The sequence below is a fragment of the Leptopilina heterotoma genome, unplaced genomic scaffold (assembly GCF_015476425.1).
Source record: "Leptopilina heterotoma isolate Lh14 unplaced genomic scaffold, ASM1547642v1 Lhet_97, whole genome shotgun sequence".
NCBI lineage: Eukaryota > Metazoa > Arthropoda > Insecta > Hymenoptera > Figitidae > Leptopilina > Leptopilina heterotoma.
The window spans coordinates 742,639-764,933 of NW_025111203.1; the positions used below are offsets into that span (position 1 = coordinate 742,639).

Sequence of the window (22,295 nt, forward strand, 5' to 3'; positions counted from 1 at the left end):
TATTGTGGCCATTATAAATACTGCCCACAAAGGAAATCAATTCATTGTAATCGTAATAAATTTAGATAGACTGTGATTTCAGTCTTGGGTCCATTTTTAATTCCGTGTACTCTGTGTTTTTTTTTCTACTCCAGTCAAATTAGCACTTTTCTGCGTATCATAATTGTCTCCCTCCCATTTTAAAGAGGGTAGAATTGAATAAAATCGAAATTTTTTAATATGATGGAATCCCTGATTTTTTTTTTCATTTTTCAAATTCAATTCATTTGCAACAAAAATTAATGTTTCATTAAATCAACTGACATAAACACGATACCTATCAATTTTTTCTATTAATAACAATAGGCAAAGTATGAAAAAAAAAAATTTTTTTTTCATATTTTCAAACTATGGGCAAAGCCATACTTTGCCCATAGTTCGAAAATATTAAAAAAATAGTCTTTCTTTGCCATATTCTGCTCATAGTTTGAAAATAAAAAAAAAATAAAAAAATAAATATAAAATAAATAATAAATAAATATAAAAAACTGCTAGAACCGTAGTGAAAGTATTTAAAAATACGGACTTTACGGACTAAAAATGAAAAATAACGGACCAATTACGGACAAAAATATAAACAGTCCAAGTCAAATAAGAGGAAATTTTATTTAAAACTATAAATTAAATTTTTCATATTACTATAAAACATGAAGATATCGATAACTCCGAGTCTTCGACTCGAACTGATCGATTTCTTCATGTTTTATAAGAATAATTAAAAATTGGCGAATGATAAAATCATTATCAATTCAATTTTATTATTTTCAAGCATTTTCAACTAAAATTCTTCTTAAAATCGATTATTTTTAATAATTTTCGAAAAAGTTCTTTGACAATTTTTAAATCCATTTGTTTACAATATTCAATTTTACAAAATTTCAATTATTAGTAAATTCTTCAATTAAATTATATTAGAAAATAAAAACTTCAAATAATATAAAAAAAATTCAATTAAACTTTTTCAAAAAAAATTAATTTCAAAATTCAATTATTTCCAAAAATTCAGGCTATAATTGAATGTTTCTTAAAATTCAATTTTATCAACAAATTTTTAAATAATTGAATTATATCGAAGAATTTTAATAAATGTTTTAAGAATAATTACATTTTTCAAGAAATTTGATTAAGATGCTATTCAAAATAATTGATTTCTTTCGAACAATTTTATTAAAATATTTAAAAATAATTGAATTCCTGTTAAAAATTCTTATTTTTTTGTAAATAATTGAATTCATCCCAAAAATTAGAAAAAAAAGTTTTTTTTAAATAATTGATTTTTTTCGAGGAATTAAAATTAAATTTTTAAGAATATAATTACATTTTTCGAGCAATTAATGTAAAATTGTATTAGAAATAATTAAAATCCTGCGATGAATATTATTATTTGTGAAAATAATTGAATAGTTGCTAAGAATTTTATTCAAATCTTCAAAAATAATTGAATTCCGAGAAGAATTTTATTATTTTTAAACAATATTTAATTTTTACGAAGAATTTTCTTACTTTTGAAAATAATTGAATTTCTGCAATGAGTTTTAATATTTATGAAAATAATTGAATTTCATAAAAGAATTTTATTGTTTACGAAAATAATTGAATTATTACAACGAATTTAATTAAATTTTTTAGAAATAATTGAATTCATGAGAAGTTTTTTTTATATTTTTGAAGATAATTGAAATCTTGATGAAAATTTAAAAAAAAAATTTTAAAATAATTGAATTTCTGTAAAGAATCTTATTTCCTTTGAAAATAAATGAATTCTGCGATGAGTTTTATTATTTATGGAAATTAATAAATTCTTAAAAAAGAATTTTATTATTAACGAAAATAATTGAATCCCTGTGAAAATTTTTAAAAAATTTTGTAAATAATTGAATTCTTTTGGAAAATTTTATTAAAATAGTATATTTTTAAAATCATTATGATTTGAGAAAAATCTTTGAAAATAATGGAATTTCGGAGAAGAATTAAATTATTTCTAAAGATAATTGAAATTTCGACGAGAAATTAAAAAATTTTTGAACATGATTGAATTTCTGCAATGAGTTTTAATATATTTATGAAAATAATTGAATTCCATAGAAGAATTTTATTGTTTACGAAAATAATTGAATTCCTGTAAAAATTGTATTATTTATTTAAATAATTGAATTATTACAACGAATTTAATTAAAATTTTCAAAAGTAATTGAATTCATGAGAAGAATTTTGCTATTTATGAAGATAATTGAAATCTTGAGAATTTTTTTTAAATTTTCAAAATAATTGAATTTCTGTAAAGAATTTTATTTCTTTTGAAAATAATTGAATTCTGCAATGAGTTTGAATATTTATGAATATAATTGAATTTCATAGAAGAATTTTATTGTTTACGAAAATAATTGAATCCCTGTAAAAATTTTATTATTTCTGAAAATAATTGAATGATTGCGAAGAAATTTATAAAAAAAATTTATAAATAATTGAATTCTTGTGAAATGTTTATTATTTAATGAAAATAATTAAAGGTTTGCGTAGAATTTTATTAAAATTTTTTTTAAATAATTGAATTCTTTTGAAAAATTTTATTAAAATAATAAATTCAAAATCATTATGAATTGAGGAAAATTTCTGAAAATAATTGAATTTCGGAGAAGAATTTAATTATTTCTAAAGATAATTGAAATTTTGACTAGAATTTAAAAAAAATTTTTAAAAAAATTAAATTAAAATAAATAAATAAAAAAAAAAAAAAATTAAAAAAATTAAATTAAATTAAATTACAAATTTCAATTTGTAGATTAGTTTGGGATTCAAGTCAGAAATTAAATAAGATCAAGAATCGACGTAAGTTACAACCACAAATATTGTATTGTACTCAATTCTACCCTTTTTCGAATGGGTCAATATAATTTTTATTTGGGCCACCTAATAAATCATGATTCAATCAAAAATTCGTCAATAAAATTAATAATAAAAAAAAATACCGAAACAAATCGAATTTAGTTACAAAGCATTTGGTTTCATAAGATTTACTGCAATTATTTTAAAGTAATTATAACTTTCCTTCTGTCATTGATGAACAATAATGATTTTAATGTACCGTACAAGATGGCTGGAGTATGTCATGTATATTATGTGTGTACGTATTTCGCACCTGCTAAAAATCAGCAAATAAATTCCAAACCTTATTCACTACCAGCATAAAAAAGTTTAAGGCAAATATCCACAATTAAATCTCCTAAAGTAATTCCTTTATGATTTTAATAGGATGATGAAACCTGAAGGTAATCTATATATGGTTTATCACATGACCCACCGTTTTGCTAAGGAGGCTCCAATTTGTTTTGAATTTTAAAATTCTCTTATTTTTTGTATGTTTTACGCTTCTTCACATTTTTTTTTATATATAAAAGAAGTAGTTTTAGTAAAGGTGTGGAATTTTGACTGTGGATTTTTAACTGGGACGAGTGTTTTTGCGTATTATTATTAGGTTGGAATGAAAAAGTTTTCAAGTATCAAGCATTCGAAAAATTACTAATAATATGTAAAAGTTTTAAGTTTGTATCTTTTCCTAGTTGAGCATCAATGTATTTTAAATGTCTTGTTATTTTTATCATGTTAAAATATCAAATAGTGTTGAAACAATGTTTTTTATTTAAAATGTTGCTAAACTTGTTGGTTAAATATTAGCAACGTTTGAAAATTAAGAAGGAATTGTTTTTTTAAAATCCGAAGACATCAGTTGTAAGAATATATGTATATATATATATTTTTCTTTTGATGTTTAGAACTTTTTCGTTCCACACTAGTTGGTAAATAAACGTGTATGAATGTTTGTATGTTTATATGTATGTTAATAATATGTATACTTGCATTTAAGTTATAAAATTAAAGAAAAGCTTTAAAAATATTTTTAACCTATCTCTGTGTATTTATTACCCAAAAACCGAAAAATTGATAAAACGCTCACTAAATACTTGCAACATTTATGATATATAATAATTGTTAAATATTTAGTGGAGTTTTTATGCAAATTTATTATTTTTTTTTTTTATGGGGTATGTTCATCTGAAAGTGTTTTTTTTCTAAGGCGTATTTTATATAGTTCAACAACGATAAACGTGTCGAGATCAGATTGAAGACAGATTTTTTCGTATTGATTTTCTATTGTAAAGCAGTCTCACTTCAGATAACACTCGTTTCAGACCAAAAAACGCACGTCACAAGCATAACAAACGAAAGCGATCGCAATGGGATTTTTACCCGTAACAAGAACAAGTTTATCATCAACTGAGCATCGGCTTCTTTTTTCACTTTCGGCAGCAATCTTGAATTTTTCGAATCACGTGACGATAATATGTGGAGCAGAAAACAGGACGGTGATGGTAGCAATGATCGTGAATAGAGTAAAAATAATTAGGCACATCCTGTCAATCACCATCGCAGCAAACTTCCAGTCGTTCGTTACCTTTACATTTATTTCATCGTCTTTTAGTTGATCAGTAATTATCTGAAAATATTTATTATTTTATTGTTACATTATCAAATCACTCAACATTCGCTTTTTATTAAGAAAATTGTTCAGTTATTTTAATAAATTGTTTAATATGTTTTTGGTGAGTCATTAAACGGGTAACTTATCGAGGTTTTCCTGAAATAAAAGAATCTCCCGGTATGATTTAAAATAGTCAAACTGTGAATAAGCAACGACTGCGCTGACAACATTTCACAGCATCTGATGACAAAATTCTCTCTACTGCACTAACCCAGAGTGCACGTTCTGGAACCGTTCTAGAACTGTTCTTTATTTCCATTAACTGTTCTAGAACAGTTCTAGAACGTGCACACTGAAAAGAACCTCTTCATAACTTTTAAATAACGGTTATCAGTAAGGAACAATGGTTTTGCAAATCTGACCTCAAAATCGTAATCAGCGACTCCAAAACCCCGTATGACTACACAATTTGGTGCAAAAAGTATCTTTCAAACTAATAAAAGTACCTAGTAAAAAAAGTAGCTATCGAAAAATTAAACTTGACGACCAAAAAACTCGTTTTAGACACTTTACAAAACTGCCAAAAATTCCAATCTTAATTTCTAATTTTTCTAACTTTTTCCTAATTTTCATCAAAAATATTTACTTCATTCTTATCCTCCTAATAAATTCAATTCCTGCAACGAATTTTATTATTCATGAGAAAATTTAAATACTTATAAAAATAATTTAATTCTTGCGAAGAATTTTATGAAAATTTTTAAATAATCGATTTCTTTCGACTAATTTTTTTATGCAAATTCTAATTTAGGGGAGAGTCTCCAGTTGTGAGACGGGTTTCATTTTTGACCCGTAAATTGTAAACGGGTAAACGAAATTGTAAATAAAATACACCGTTCGAAAGGTAACAGAAATACGCAACTTTTATTAAAAGAAAGTGTAGTGTTTCGATGAACTCAAAAAATTTTACGATACATTTTCCGAGCACATCGCTTTTTTCAAAAAAAAAAAAATGTCTCCAGTTGTGAGACACTCATTAAAAATTGCTAAAATTTAATAAGTTTGACATAAAACGTTATGTTTAGTATAAATAATAAAATATATTAATAAATATATTATTATATACTAAATAATAATATTTATTCGCCAAAATGTGACTATCAAATAAACTCAATTTAATAGCTTCAACAAGAGCATTAAAATTGATTTCTTCTGAATCAATTGACTTTTTTCCACTTGACATGCCCAAAAATACTAGAAAAAAAATCAAAACAACATTTAAATAGTATGCCTGCAAAGTAGTATTTTTTATGCTGCCCAGATGGGTGTTGACACCGTCTCACAACTGGTGATATGCTGTGTCTCACACCCAGAAATTGGCGTTATTTTGAAAAAGGAAAATTAAATTATTTTTAACCGTAGATTGGAACAATGCAATATTGCATCACAAAATATAAGGAAAACACTAAAAGAAAATGCATTACATTTACCTTTTCCAATTAATTAAATTGCAAAAAAAGTACTTTGCATTTATTGAAAAAACGCTTTTTAGTCGATTATCACACACAGTGTTGGTATTTAACAAAAACAGTTTATATATCCGCCTCGGTGTACACAAAATAGTTGGCTCATATAAAAAGAAATGTTTTTATATAAACCAATCGGCTTTTTAATATTGCATGTTAAAAAAAATTGACTGTCTCACAACTGGAGGTGTCTCACAACTGGAGACTCTCCCCTAAATAATTGAATTCCTGAGAAATTTTGATTATTCATGAAAAGAATTGAATTCTTACGAAGATTTTTACAAAAGATTTTTAAATAATTGAATTTTGTTTGAAAATTTTATGAAAATAGTAGATATTAAAAATCATTGAATTTCGAAAAGTTTTTGAAATGAATTAAATTTTACAAAGAATTCAATTAAGTTTTTTTTTGACAATAATTGAATGTCTGTGTGGTATTTTATTAAATTGTTTTGAAAATAATTAAATTCCTAAAAAGCATTTTAATATTTATAAAAGTAATTGAATTCATGCGAAAGATTTTAATAGAATTTTTTAAAATAATTTAAAACTAATTGAATTCTTGTGAAGAATATTGTTATTTATGAAAATAATTGAATTTTGACAAGAATTTTATTAAAATGCCTCAAAATAATTGAATTCTTATGAAGAATTTCATTTAAATCTAAAAGAATAATTGAATTATTTCAAAAAAATTTAATTAAAATTCTATTTAAAATAATTGATTTTTTCCAACAATTTTATTAAAATATTTGGAAATTTTTTAATTCCTGTGAAAGATTCTAATATTTTTGTGAATAATTGAATTCTTCCAAAGAATTTTAATAAAACATTTTTTTAAATAATTGATTTTTTTGCGGAAATGAAATGAAATTTTTTAGAATAATTACATTTTTTGAGCAATTCTTGTAAAATTATATGAAAAATAATTGAAATCCTGCGATAAATTTTATTATTTATGAAAATAATTAAATAGTTGCTAAGAATTTTATTAAAATTGTTAAAAATAATTGAATTCCTAAAACGCATTTTATTATTTATGAAAATAATTGAATTCTTGCGAACGATTTTATTAGAATTTTTTAAAATAATTGAAGTTCTAAGAAAATATTTATTAATACTTTTGGAAATAATTGAATTCTTGTGACGAATACTGTTATTTTGGAAAATAATTAAATAGTTGCTAAGAATTTTATTAAAATATTTAAAAAGAATTGAATTTTTGTGAAAAATTTGGTTATTTTTGAAAATAATTGCATTCTTCATAAGAATTTTATAAACATTGTTTTAAATAATTAATTTTTTCGAAATATAATAAACATGAAAATTTTATTTTAAATAATTGAATTCTTGTGGAAAACTTTATTTGTAAAAATAATTGAATTTTTTGATTAATTAATTTAAAATAGTATTCAAAGTAATTGGAATTCTTTTATGAGTTCTATTATTAATGAAAATAATTGGATTCTTGCTTAGAATTTTATCAAAAATTTTGTTAAATAATTGAATTTCCATGAAAAATGTTATTATTAGTGAAAGTAATTGAATTATTGTTAAGAATTGTATAAAAATTTTGTTAAATAATTGATTTTTTCGAAATAATTCAATTGTTTTGAGAAATTTTATGGAAAAACTAGATATTGAAAATAATTGAATTTCGAATATTTTTTGAAAATAATTGAATCGTTTTAAAGAATTTGATTATAATTTTTAAGAATAATTTTTTGAATTATAGCATTTGCGAATTTAAAGTAGTGGAAATTCTAAAAAAACAGAAATAGTAGGTTTTAGTGACTGACACTTTAATTAATTTTAATAAAATGGAAATAAAAATACATATTCAAATAACTGCATATATGGAGAAAATTCCCATTCTTTTAATGCCAGACTAATAATGTCTTTTTTAAAATTTTATGTAAACGTTTTAATCTATTTCAATCCACCTCTTCTTACGGAGTAAGTTACAATAAAAGATACTTATAATGAACCGTAAATCTTACATTCGTAAGAAATATTATTTTTCATAATTTGATTATAACGTAATTTTCCAAGTTTCGAGGGAAAATGCGAATGCTGATTATTGCTCACGTGCACCTTTACCAACTGCACAATATAAAACAACATTCAGTACATGCCGAGAGCATAGTCTAAGAGACTTGCTCTAGGTAAAATTGCTATATTTCTGTAAATAGGTAACTATTATCATTTATAATATCCTAAAGTTCCATGGAAATGATTATGCAAGACCAGTCTGTGCATAAATGATGCTAATCGTAGTTGTCATCTGTAGCAATAGACGGAAGTTAAAGCAACAAATTCAACCATATCTTGAGTAACAATTGCAATTAACGACAAACTGTTTGCAATACGCAGACTTCCTATTACTTCAGTTTTAGAAAATTCTAAAAATTTCAAGAGACAATTTTCTACCCGCTTGTTTAGAGACATCAGACACCCTAATTTTTTAAGGTCTTCTAGAATTCGCCTTAAACCATACAAATTTTAAAATATGCCTTACATTTGTGTTTATGCTCCTTCAAAAATTATTTAAAGCGATGAAATTTATTGACATTTAGTAGATAATTTATACTCGCCAATTAGAAAATAAAGATAAAAAATTCCATCGCTCTAAAATGATTTTTAACGGAAGTTACATAAATACAAAAATACGCTACTAGGATCGCTGTACCCCATTGGTAGTTCTAGTGTTAAATCGATCTTCCAGAATAAGATGCAACGAAACACAAACTAAATTTCCTCCCTATAACCGTCGTCGAAATAACCCTTCTAACTAAATTCATATTCACGTTACGAATCATCTTCACATATGGAGATTTATGATGACAGAAATGAAAGCCAAGACTAAATCTTGTTAAAGTTTGACCTTGTTAGGTAAATAATTTATATTCATGATCGGGGGTCCTAGCACTTGTTACGTTTCTAATTCAAAGAGAACGTGAGCTTGTTGTAGATTAATAAACCTGTGTAATGAAGATGTTCCACAAGTAATCACTCAGTTTATTGAAAAACTTTGAGATCAATTTTTAATACAGAAATTTATTTCCTTGTTCACATATACAGAAGAATATTGGCAGTAGTTTTGCTTAACAAAAGTTAGTTGCTGTAGTAACAGAAAGTGACATTAGAATACACATTATGATGTACATTCGTCTCATCATTCTTAGACTGTACGAACTTAGAAACCTTCCCTGTTTGACAAAAAAGAATTCTTTATAGTGAGTGGAAGGTAAAATTTTGGTTGCATCTCGCTTTCTTCCAATATTATATAATTCAATTATACTCTTCAAGAAGGTTGTTATTTATACTGTTTTGGATATTGATTAATAACACAGGTGAACAAGATTTTTTTGGATAGGGCACCTCAAGAAAAGTTCAAGGCACGCCCCTGACCCGACCGAGATAAGGTTGGGTCTGGTACTCTAACCTAAAGAAGAAGAAGATGGTTCCTGTTCTTGTGCGCGGCTAGTACTACTTTAATTTTGATTGATGTGGTAATACCAAAGTTAGTCATGAATTTACTTCTCGATTATCGTTTTTAGACATCTCTTGATATTACAGAATCTCGAATATACAACTGTTGCCGACGAGAACAAGGGGAATTAAAATTCAAGAAAGAAGAAAAGGGAGGGAGAGCGACGAAGCAAGGAGAAGGAAACCGAGTCCTCAAGGCAGTGACGATTGAGACCTTACAGGAAGAGGTCATCAACCGGAAGGCTTGACCCAAACGGAAGAGGCTGACTTGAAGAGCCAAAAGACTAACAAAAATTTATTGTATTTAGCACACCTGACCGCCTACTGACTCCTGGAAAAATAGAGAAAAGTTGTCTTGATGAGTAAGTCTAAACCAGTATTCTGCCGAGAATTGACCGAAGAATAAACTAATATTGTTCCAGTGTCTCCAGGTTCAGGACACGTAAGTCGATAACAATATTAAAGGGAAATCTCTCTGCTTCAATTTAATTCACATGCCGTTTGCCTAAGTTATTATAAACTTCTACTCGTTATCACAATTAATTAATGTATTTAATTTTAACCTGATTGTTAACTTAATGTCAATCATTCAACGTCTTAGGTGTTTGATGGTACTTGACACTATGTATTTAGATAATTTAAAAATAGTTGATCTACAAGACATTGTTAACGAATTTGGAAACCTATTTTCAGCCATTGTCATAATTATAAATACATTATTTAATGAAATTTAAAAACAATGCAAAAAATGCCTTTGCCCCACACGCTGGGGCAGCGACGTTTTCGCTTTTATTTCTTTAAGAAAGCATTTATAAGCCTTAAAAAAATTAACAAGTGATATTTATTAGTATAATATTTACGAAACATAAGGTTAACAACATATTATGAAAAGAATTAAACTATTTAAATAAAAAATAAAAACTTTTAATGATTTTAACCTTATATTGTGAATTAATACATAGAAAATTCGAATATTCAATTGTTTTTAAACAAATTATGTTCAATATTGCCTTTGCCCCACATAACAAACTTTTTTTTTACTTTAAATTTAAAATGTTTAGATACAAAATGAAACTAAAACACCACGCCAGTTGTGTAGAAAAATATTTAATTTATTTACATGTTACGTTTTTAAAAATTAAATACTTAAACTTATGTTTTAAAAAATAAAAGTTTGTTCAGTAAAATTATCATTTTATTTTTGCAAAACAATTTTTTTGTTATATTTCTTAAAATATTTGATATTTTTAGGTTTTTCTTTTTTTAATCAATTGGTCTGATTGCATTGCAACTTAATTTTTAATACCAATTGGAATAGACAGAAAATAAAGGAGATATTTTAAAAAACGTCTTTGTTCCGCATAGCGCCTTTGCCCCACTCTCCCCTATGTAATTAACGCTCTCAAAAAACTAAAATCAACAACAACATCAGGTCTTGATAATCGAACTATCTTTATAATGAAATGCCATTTTCACAAACTGCTATTTTAACAAACTGTCATTTTTTCAAAAAGCAACTTTTGCGGATTGTTATTTACACAAACACTTATTTTTTCGAAACGTCAGATTTCCGAATCTTCATTTATGCAAACTGTTAATTTTAAGAATCGACATTGCTGCGAATTGTCATTTCACCGAAACACCATTTTTACGAATTTCCACTCTTGGGAAATGTCATTTTTACGAATTTTTATTGTCGTGAAATATCATTTTTCCGAATTGACAATTTTACGAATCGTTATTGTTGCGAAATGTCATTTTTTCCGAATTGACATTATTACGAAATGTCACTTTTGCGAATCGTCATTTTTACGAATTTCCATTTGTTCTAATTGTCATTTTTGCGAATTGTCACTTTTGTGAATTGTCATTATTTGTGAAAATTGATTTAGTAAACTTGTATGCATATATAGATTTGCTATATCAATTTTCTCAAAAATGACAATTTGAACAAATGGCAATTCGTAAAAATAACAATTCGAACAAATATCAATTCGCAAAAATGACAATTCGAACAAACGGCAATTCGCAAATGTGCCAATTTGAAAAAATGGCAATTCGCAAATGTGCCAATTCATAAAAATGACAATTCGAACAAATGACAATTCGCAGAAGTCCCAATTCGTAAAAATGACAATTCGAACAAATGCCAATTCGCAAAAATGACAATTCAAACAAATAGCAATTCGCAAAAATGATATTTCGTAAAAATGCCAATTAAAAAAAATGACATTTCGCAAAAATTACGATTAGTAAAAATGACAGTTCGCGAAAATGACGATGCGGAAAAATGACAATTCGCCCAGTAAACGAAAACTAATTGAAATGAATTAAAAAGAATTCACAAAGAGCTTTCGTGAATCCCGCTTTGTGACAAATACGAATTGGAGCTATGTTGCAATTTTCCTGAATTCGTGAAACTGTATTGAACTTCCGAACCTTCTATCCGTACCAATTCACTGGACAAGTTTTGAGCCTTTAATTTTTTTCAATTCGTTAGCACGAATTCAATGCATTCCTTGGCCATTTCTTTCGAATGCGAATTCGTTTGGACAAATTGGTACATATTGAATTAAATTCAATTGAATATACAAAGAGCTTGAGTGAATCCCGCTTTGTGACAAATACGAATTGGAGCCTACCAAAAATGTTAATTCGTTTCAATTCATTTGAATTAGTTTTTTTTTACTGGGCGTTAAAATAGCAGTTCGTGAAAATAGGAGTTCGTTATAAAGAGAGTTCGATTAATTGACATTTTGTTATAATGACACAATGACAGTTCGGTAAAAAGTCACTTCGGTCAAAAACCATCGGGAAAGTATTTTATGATTCTTAGTAAGAAAATTTAATCAAATTCTTTTAGTCTGTATTGCGCCAATCTAGTTTTTATGCTTATAGCATATTATCATAAGCGCGATGCAGCATGCAGTTTGCAAATTCAGGTGTATATGTAGATAAAAGTTAGTCGAGTTTACAAATTTATAAAATGAATGATTCCAGACCATTACTTAATTATAAATATGTAAAAAGAATAGTAAAGTATCGGTATAAAAGTTGTCATATTGCCAAGAGTATCTTACCTTGATCTCCTTTAATATCAAAACGAGTTCATAACGAGCACAGAAGCACGCGCTTTGAAGAATTGTTTCTACTTGTGGTGCTCCTCCATCCTGAGTATGCGGATGATGATGTGGAGTGTGACCAATTTGATGTGTTGGATAAGAAGAATGCGGCAACGGCGTTGAGTGCTGATGATGTGGCGTTGCTGTCGTATGCGTATGATGATGACGAGGAGTCGTATGTATATGACTATGACCGTGCCCAATTGTGTGATGGTGAGGACCGGGTGTACTGTACACGTTATTTAACAAGTTGTTATGCGAAGCCAAGGCATTGTCTTCTAGGTCCAGTACATTAGCTAGTAGTGATTTACTACTTCTTTGGTGAAGTTCCAGATCATTATATGCTTTACTGGGACCTAAATAAGTTCACAGTTATCAACTTTATCAGTGTACTAAATACAATCGGTATTTGTCTAGATATGTTGTTATTTTTTGTAAGATTGTCTTATCTACTACTCTATTTTAATTTATTTTACTAAACATTAAACTTTTACCTGTAACAGGAGAAGGTTTTTGTGATTTTTGAGCTTCTTTTTCTTCTTTGTCTGATGGTCTTGACATACGCAGTATACAAGGTAACCAGTCTAAGAAAACAATTCTCACCTGTAATTAAAATAATAGTTCATTAATATTTTATTAATCATGTTCGAAATTGGAAAACAATGCTATCAAATGGTAATTCTAGGTTGAAATGGGTAACAAAATTACAAGGTACGAACGACTTTGTTCTTACTTTGGCTGCTTTCGGCATTCGTCCAGTGTTAACAGATTTAACGAAAGTCCAATAATTAATTAATTTATTAAAATTCTGTTGTAGCTATCCAATCAGGATTAACTCTGTGTTAACACCGGGTGAACGTCAAAAACTGCTTTTGCTTATCAATAGCATATTATTTATTTTAATATTAATCTTACCCAATCAGACATCTCGTGTGTGTCAGAATTGCGATGATGATAATTTAATATAAGAATCGTGCTTACAACACTACTTGCGACCATGAACATGATACAATTGAAGTACGTTCCTAGAAAGAGTAAATTAATTTTAAAGTATTACATGAAAACACTTTCTTAAAGTCAATAACGACATAAATCTAACGGTAGAAACTTTGAACCATCTTATTCGGATTTTATCCGAAATTTGTTTGATATTTGTAACATGGTTATATTTTATTTTAAATAGATTTTGGCCATTTCTTCAGTACGTTAATAGAGTTATTTACCTAATAACGGTACTGCATCGGATGTTGCAGGCATTGTCTCAGCGACCATGTTCAAGAACACTGTAAGTGACAAGAGAATAGTCACTCCTGAAAAAGAAAAATTGGTTAGAAACTTCAGAGGCAATTTTAATGCATTTTCATTGGAGTTTGGGTGTTTTTCTAGAAGACAAAGACGTCCTAAAGACCTCCAGTACTCACACGGTAAACTATTATTTTGTTTATAGGAACAAATACCTAAGGTACATAACGATTTTTCCGAAAAGATCAAAAAAGAAAATAATTTCTTCCGAAGATCATTTCACCCACTGCTTTGCTATTAATCATTCCGTAAGTGATTTTTAATTTCATATTGTACAATATTTCATTTTAATTAGTCCACAAGTCACTATCGAATCAACTTCACGCCTTCTTCGTGTCAGTCCAGAAACCGCGACCAAGTTAACTAGTTGTGTACTGTCATCGAGTTTGTTCTTCGACTCCAGTCCAGAAAATCTCTTCAAGTACCAAGAGCCTTCTTCGAGTCTCGTCCTAGTCAAATTCATTCAAGAAGATAATTTCTACTGCGAGGCACATTTCTGTTTTTCTATGGACTGCATTAGCTCGACATCAACGTCAAATTAATAATTCGGTCCCTCCTAGACTGAGGGGTGTTTTATTTAGTTCACATCGACACCTGGACTCCGAACCTTTCACTTTGGCTGGCCCGGAAACAATTTGAGGGAAATCTACTGCATTCTCTGTATCCGCAAGACAACATCATTTTCTCGACCTCACACTGAAGCTCGTTGGGTCTACGACTCTGAGAATAATTTTAAAAGGTAAGAAACTAATACTTTTAAATATTGTCCCCATTTAATTCCTTAATTGGTTCCTCAAAGTTCTAATTTTTTCCAGTGTCCCTGAAGACAGATCTACTCTTTCTCTCTGATTCTAATTGTAAAGGATTCAAATCGAAGGTTTAATAATTTAATTTCAATTTAAGTTACTCTTTCTTAAAACCTGTCCCTTAATATAAGAGCCTTCCGCTTTGTGAATAAATCAGGTTTGAATCACCGAATTTAAAACTATATAATTTCGGATATTTTTAGTTTCGTTCGGAGACATAACACAATATTCTGATTAGAAATTCTAGAGTAATGCCAAACTGCGACTGCTCTCCTCCTACCGATGACGTAAAACATCAAAACATTTAATGACTGGAAGAGGACTTGTTTTGGATTAAGTTTTTTAACTAGATTAAATCCGGATTATTGCGGGCTGATTCCGTATACTTCACATATTGATTCGGAGTGTTTTCAGATTCACGTTTTCGTTCGGATTGATATCAGAATAACTAGAATCATTTTCGTACAGTTTTCGGACTAATCCGTACTAATCTCTCCGGATAGATCCCATCCGGAATTAGTGTATAATTAGTTCCCGGAATCACTTTACATATGACCTTAACTTTACAGAATTCTTAACCACTAGGCTTTCTTAAGATCTTTGAAACCCTTCCCGATCTAAAATTTTTTACTTACTGGAACTAGTCTAGATAACTGAGACGTAACAATAACATGCGGCAAAATAGTCTTCGGAAAAATGGATTTGTTAGCAACGCATTCGGTAGAATAGCTTTCAGGAAAGAAATACTTCGGTAAAGAGGAAATTTAAAAAATAGATTCTAGAAAATGTACTAGGAGACACATATACTTAATTTTAGATTTGTAACGCATATAAACCTACCGAGAGATAGTTTTTCACCAGAATCTGGTGGCAGAGTGAAGCCTAAAACCGCCATACTAGCAATCAAGACACAGGGTACAATTAGATTAAAGAAATAGTACAGAGTTCTTCTTCTTATCATTACAACAAATGTGATATCTATATATGGCTCTGGACAACAATTGTAGTAGATTTCATTTCTCTTGCCAGGTACTCCTAAAACAGCAATAAATAGAAAATAATAAGTACATTGATTAATTAACAGTTTTAGTAACATCGACTTTTAATCATTTAGCTTCAAGTAAAATAAAGTATACGTTCTTATTAAAATTTTATCATTGAGAGTACACCTGTTGTAACTTTCGAAAATTTTAAGACTATCCGATCAAAAATAAATGAGATATACAGAATAATGTGGAAGCGCGCCAGGTCCCTCGATAGGTATTCCCCTTTTGTCCTCCACTTAGGTTTTTCAGGTATTTGTACCTGACCTTCATGATTTTCAGGAAACTGGGGCTAATTTGATAAGCAAGTCTCACTTCAACTGCGAACGTTGAACTTAAAGTATCGACTGCCTCTCACCAGAAGTTAGAACTTTAAATTCGTTTTTCTGAAAATTACATTTCTAAAGACGGTGACCACGATTCACTAAGGAAATCATAAATCGATAGCGGTAGTTCGATGTAAGATTCTCATAATGATTTTTTTTAGATTTCTTGGTAATTCCGGTTCGACTGCCAGTAACATACTTACATAGTAGCAATATATCGAAATATAGATTCGGATAAGCTTTGGAAAAATCATCTTTTTAAGTTTGTAAGTACGTATTAAATAAAAAAAGCAAAAAACAATCGCGACCTTTTTAAATTAAAATCGCGGTACAACTGGTATACCCTCTTAAGATATCCCATAGAATAGACAAACATATCTAAAGAATAATAAAATTTATGGGTCAAAATCGACAATATGTGCCCAACTTTTTAAAAGAAAATAAAATCTTTAAAATGTTGAAAAAATTGTCTGTTTTGTGAGTTATGTTCTAAAATATGTCGGACCGGACACGATGACAAAAAATAATAAACATGAATTTTATATTTTTGTTATTATTCGAAAACTTGAAATTAGTTTTAATTGCACATTTACACAAATAATATACGAGGCGCATGATTATTCCCCAAATGTCATTTTACCGAATTGCATTTATCCGAACTGTTATTTTAACGAAATGTCACTTTTGTGAAACACCATTTTTACGAAATGTCACTTTTGCGAAACACCATTTTTACGAATTGACACTTTTGCGAAAAGTCATTTTTACTAATTGTAATTCTTACGATTTGTCACTTTTGCGAAAAGTCATTTTTTCGAATTGTCATTTTTACAAAATGTCACTGTTATGAAATTTCATTTTTACTAATTGTCATTCTTACGAATTGTCACTTTTGCGAAAAGTCATTTTTTCGAAATATAATTTTTACGAATTGTCATTTATGCGAACTGTCATTTTTACGAAATGTCACCGTTGCGAATTGTCATTTTTGCGAAAATTGCTATAGTAAACTTGTATGCATATATAGATTTACTACAGCAATTTTCGCAAAAATGGCAATTCGCAACAGTGACATTTCGTAAAAATGACAATTCGAAAAAAATGACAGTTCGCATAAATGACAATTCGTAAAAATAAAAAAATAAATAAATAAAATGATATTTCGTAAAAATGACTTTTCGCAAAAGTGACAATTCGTAAGAACGGCGATTCACAAAAGTAACATTTCGTAAAAATGACATAATTCGAAAAAATTACAATTCGAAAAAATGGCAGTTCGCATAAATGACAATTCGCAAAAATGACTTTTTGCAAAAGTGACAATTCGTAAAAATGGCGATTCGCAAAAGTAACAATTCGCAAAAATGACAATTCGCAAAAACGACAATTCGTAAAAATGATATTTCGCAAAAATGACTTTTCGCAAAAGTGACGAATTGTCATTCGTAAAAATGGCGATTCGCAAAAGTGACATTTCGTTAAAATAGCAGTTCGAATGAATGCAATTCGTTAAAATGACAGTTCGGTCAAATGACATTTGGGGAAAAATCATGCGTCTTTAATATACACATACTAGACAATTTTTTACGCGTTAATTATTATTCAAAAATTTTCGCTTTAAAAAAAAACTTGTAGACACGATGACAAAAAGAAGATGTACTCTTATTACCAAAATATCATTTTACTGATTTTTAAATTGATTTTGACATTTCTCTATGCTCACGTATTATCAAATTTATATCGTACTTGATTTATTTCATAGTTTTACAACTTTTAATTGCGATGCTAATTTGAAAACCGGTAAATTATGTGTGTGAGGACATGATGACATTAAAAAATGTCAAATCAAGGGACACGTTAAAAATTCTTTAAATTTCGTATTTCGTGTTTGAAAAATACTCACCACTTCCTATACATTTTGGATATATTTTTACGATTTTGTACCTGTTGTATCAATAAAAAATTAAAGTAAATTACGAGGTATTGTGGAAAAAATTATACTCTGTAAGATGTTTGTATTTAAAATCATGAGATTTTAACAACCAAATTGTTATTTCTTAAGGACAAGATTTCAACGATTTTTTTTATTTTGACCCTTATGAAGTTTATTTACTAAAAGAAAATAGGTAACAATATTTAGTTAACCCTTGGGCGGGCAAGCAAAAAAAATTACGTAAGCGGGCTTTAAAGCTTTAAAAACACTTAAGGAATTAATGTTTGGCATTTTTTATTTTTCGATTTTTTCTTTATTGGCTTAAAATATACTATAAGATCCCCAGATTAATAATCTATAACGTCCTTGCATGAAAACAACTTGGAACTGTCTACAAAATCCTATAGACGCCATTTTGTAAAAAAAATTGAAAAAGAATTTTTTCTTACTCTTTGAAATTTGCTTAATCAAATGGCTATATTAGTTGCCAAAAAAATTGAAAACTGTAGGTACTCATAAACAAATTTTGAAAAACTCCCTTTTTTTAAGCAGCTCCAAATAGGTATAACCCCTTAAAAAACGTAGACCTTTGCATATTCTGTTTTCTTTTTATTATATTATGAACTCTAATGCATTAAAATATAAAAATGATGATTAAGATTTTAAATTTAGCAAACAGCTGGATTTGCAAAATATCCTGGGAAATAGACACATCGTCCTTAGTGCAATGCAGGATTATTTGGTGTAGGCAGGATTATTTGGTGTAGGCAGGATTATTTGGAGTAGGCTCAAATTTCTTAAAAGAAAAACACTATTTTGTTATTTTTTTATAGCACAATTTGTAAAATATAAAAACTGTAATTGAATGTATTTTTAATAACTGTATTTGAATGTATTTTTAGTCTATTTAACAGAATTTTTAGGATGAACTCATTTTTTCATACGGATTTGGAGAAATTTGAAAAAGCAGATACTCGCGGGGACCAATGGACCCCGCTTGCCCGACCAAGGGTTAATAAACATTTTAAAACATACCTAACAAATCCCATTCTCCGTTAGTAATAAAGCTACTAATGTCTCCACCGTTTTCATCTTGTAATTGTAAGTCCAGCTGAAAAGAAAAATAATATTTAATATTTATGACGTGGTGTTTAGTTAGAATCACAACAAATATTCTCCAGTGTTAGCCATAGACAATTTCAAACTTCGCACTCGATAATTAAATTTGAAAAAGTAACAAAAAGTAGCTTTCAAACTAAAAAAAGTAGTAAAGAAGTAGCTATCGAAAAATTAAACTTGACGACCAAAAAAACTCGTTTCAGACACTACACAAAACTGACAAAAATTCCGTTCCATATTTCTTATTTTCCTGACTTTTTCTAATTTTCGTCAAAAGTATTTACTTCTTTCTTATCCTACTGCTAATAAATTGAATTCCTGCAACGAATTTTATTATTCACGAAAGAATTTAAATATTTAAAAAAATAATTTAATTCTTGCAATAAAAAAAAAAAAAAAAAAAAAAAAAATTTATATATATATATATATATATATATATATATATATATATATTGTTATCTATAAAAATAATTGAATTTTGCAAAGAATTTTATTAAAATGCCTCAAAATAATTGAATTATTTCAAAAAAATTTCATTTAAATTGCATTTGAAATAATTGATTTCCTTCAAACAATTTTATTAAAATATTTTAAAATAATTGAATTCCTGTGAAAAATTCTAATACTTTTGTAAATAATTTAATTCTTCCAAAAAATTTTTAAAAAACTTCTTTTTGAAATACCTAATTGATTTTTTTAAGGAATTACAATTAAGTTTTTAAGAATAATTACATTTTTTGAGCAATTCCTGTAAAATTGTATTAAAAATAATTGAAATTTTGCGATTAATTTTATTATTAATGAAAATAATTGAATAGTTAATAAGAATTTTTTTAATTTTCCAAAAATAATTAAATTCCTGAGAAATTTTTATTATTTATTTATTTTTTCTTATTTATAATATTATTTTTACGGGCAGTACATGAAAATAATTGAATTCTTAGGAAAATTTTTATGAAAACTTTTTAAATAATTGAATTCGGATAGGAAATTTCATGAAAATAGTGGATATTGAAAATCATTAAATTGCGAAAAGTTTTTAAAAATAATTAAGAATTCTATTAAAATTTTTTAGAATAATTGAATTCCTGTGTGGTGTTTTATTAAATTCTTTCGATAATAATTGAATTCCTAAAAAGAATTTTATTATTTATGTTAATAATTGAATTTCTGCGAACGATTTTATTAGAACTTTTTGAAATAATTGAATTTCCAAGAAGAAATTTATTACTTTTAAAAATAATTGAATTCTTGTGATGAATATTGTTATTTATGAAAATAATTAAATTTTGCAAAAAAATTTATTAAAATGCTTCAAATAAACTTTTGGGGAGAATTTTAATAAAATCTACAAGAATAATTAAATTATTAAAAAAATTGATTAAAATTGCATTTAAAATAATTGATTTCTTTCGAACAATTTTATTAAAATATTTTAAAATAATTGAATTCCGGTAAAAAAAATTCTATTATTTTTGTAAATAACTGAATTCTATTAGAGAATTTAAAAAAAAACTTTTTTTTAAATTATGAATTTTTTCGAGGAATTGAAATTAAATTTTTAAGAATTCTTTGAACAATTCCTGTTAAATTGTATTAAAATTTATTTGAAATCCTGCCATGAATTTTATTATTTATGAAAATAATTGAATTCCTAAGAAATTTTTATTATATTCATAAAAATAATTTAATTCTTACGAAGATTTTAACAAAAAATTTTTTAAATAATTGAATTTTGTTTGACAATTTTATGAACATTGTAGATATGGATAATAATAGAATTGCGAAAAGTTTTTAAAAATAATTAAATTTTACAAAGAATTCAATAAACTAAAATTTTTGACAATAATTTAATGTTTGTGTGCCATTATGTTGAATTTTTTTGAAAATAATAATTGTATTCCTAAAAAGCATTTTATTATTTATGAAAATAATTGAATTCTTGCGAACAATTTTACTAGAATTTTTTTAAATAATTGAATTTACAAGAAAAAATGTATTACTTTTAAAAATAATTGAATTCCGCTAAAATTTTTAAATATTTTTGTAAATTCAATTATTATTCTTCCAGAGAATTTAAAAAGAACATTTTTTTAAATTATTGATTTTTTCGAGGAACTGAAATTAAATTTTTAAGAATAATTACATTTTTCGAGCAATTCCTGTAAAATTGTATTAAAATTAATTGGAATCCTGCGATAAAGTTTATTATTTATGAAAATAATTAAATAGTTGCTAATAATTTTATTAAAACTTTTAAAAATAATTGAATTTCTGATAAGAATTATATTATTTATGGAAATAATTAATTGAATAAATTATTGCGAAAAATTGTATTAAAATGTTTAAAAATAATTGAATTTCTGTGAAAAATTTTGTTATTTTTAAAAATAATTGAATTCTTCATAAGAATTTTATAAACATTGTTTTAAATAATTAATTTTTCGAAATATAATAAATGTTATGAAAATTTTATTTTAAATAATTGAATTGTTGTGGGAAACTTTATTTGTGAAAATAATTGAATTTATCGATTAATTAATTTAAAATAGTATTAAAAATAATTGAAATTCTTCGATGAGTTTTATTATTTATAAAAATAATTGAATTCTGGCTTAGAATTTTATTAAAAAATTTTTTAAAAAATTAAATTTTAATGAATTTAATGTTTTTATTAGTGAAAGTAATTGAATTATTGTGAAGAATTATATAAAAATTTGGTTAAATAATTGATTTTTTCTAAGTGTTTTTGAAAATGCTATTCTAAATTAATAATTGAATTCCTGTGGAAATTTTATTATTTATACGAAAATAATTGAATTTTGGATGAATTTCATCAATTTCTTTGTAAATAATTGAATTCTGTTGCGAAATTTTATGAAAATACTAGACGTTGGAAATAATTGAATTTTGAATATTTTTTGAAATTAATTAAATCGTTTTAAAGAATTTGATTATAATTTTTGAGAATAGTTTTTTTATTTCTAGTATTAGCGAATTTAAAGTAGTGAAAATTCGAAAAAATACAGAAATAGTAGGTTTTAGTTGCTGAAGTCTAAAAAAGTACCCAAATAGTAGCATAACGTAAAAAAGGTAGTAAATAGTAG

The 22,295-nt window shown here is 26.6% G+C and overlaps 1 protein-coding gene across 1 annotated transcript in view; it reads right to left on the reverse strand.

Moving 5' to 3' along the window:
* Window positions 1–4,068: 4,068 nt before the first annotated feature.
* LOC122512255 (neuronal acetylcholine receptor subunit alpha-7-like) overlaps window positions 4,069–22,295 on the reverse strand; it is a 147,061-nt gene continuing 128,834 nt past the window's right edge. The window contains exons 6-12 of the mRNA XM_043627995.1: window positions 19,105–19,180; window positions 15,608–15,802; window positions 13,883–13,969; window positions 13,575–13,684; window positions 13,154–13,262; window positions 12,618–13,015; window positions 4,069–4,534 (exon numbers count right to left, since the gene is read on the reverse strand). Coding sequence (XP_043483930.1) covers window positions 4,367–4,534; window positions 12,618–13,015; window positions 13,154–13,262; window positions 13,575–13,684; window positions 13,883–13,969; window positions 15,608–15,802; window positions 19,105–19,180 — 1,143 coding nt within the window. The 3' untranslated portion in view covers window positions 4,069–4,366. The remainder of the gene's footprint in view (window positions 4,535–12,617; window positions 13,016–13,153; window positions 13,263–13,574; window positions 13,685–13,882; window positions 13,970–15,607; window positions 15,803–19,104; window positions 19,181–22,295) is intronic.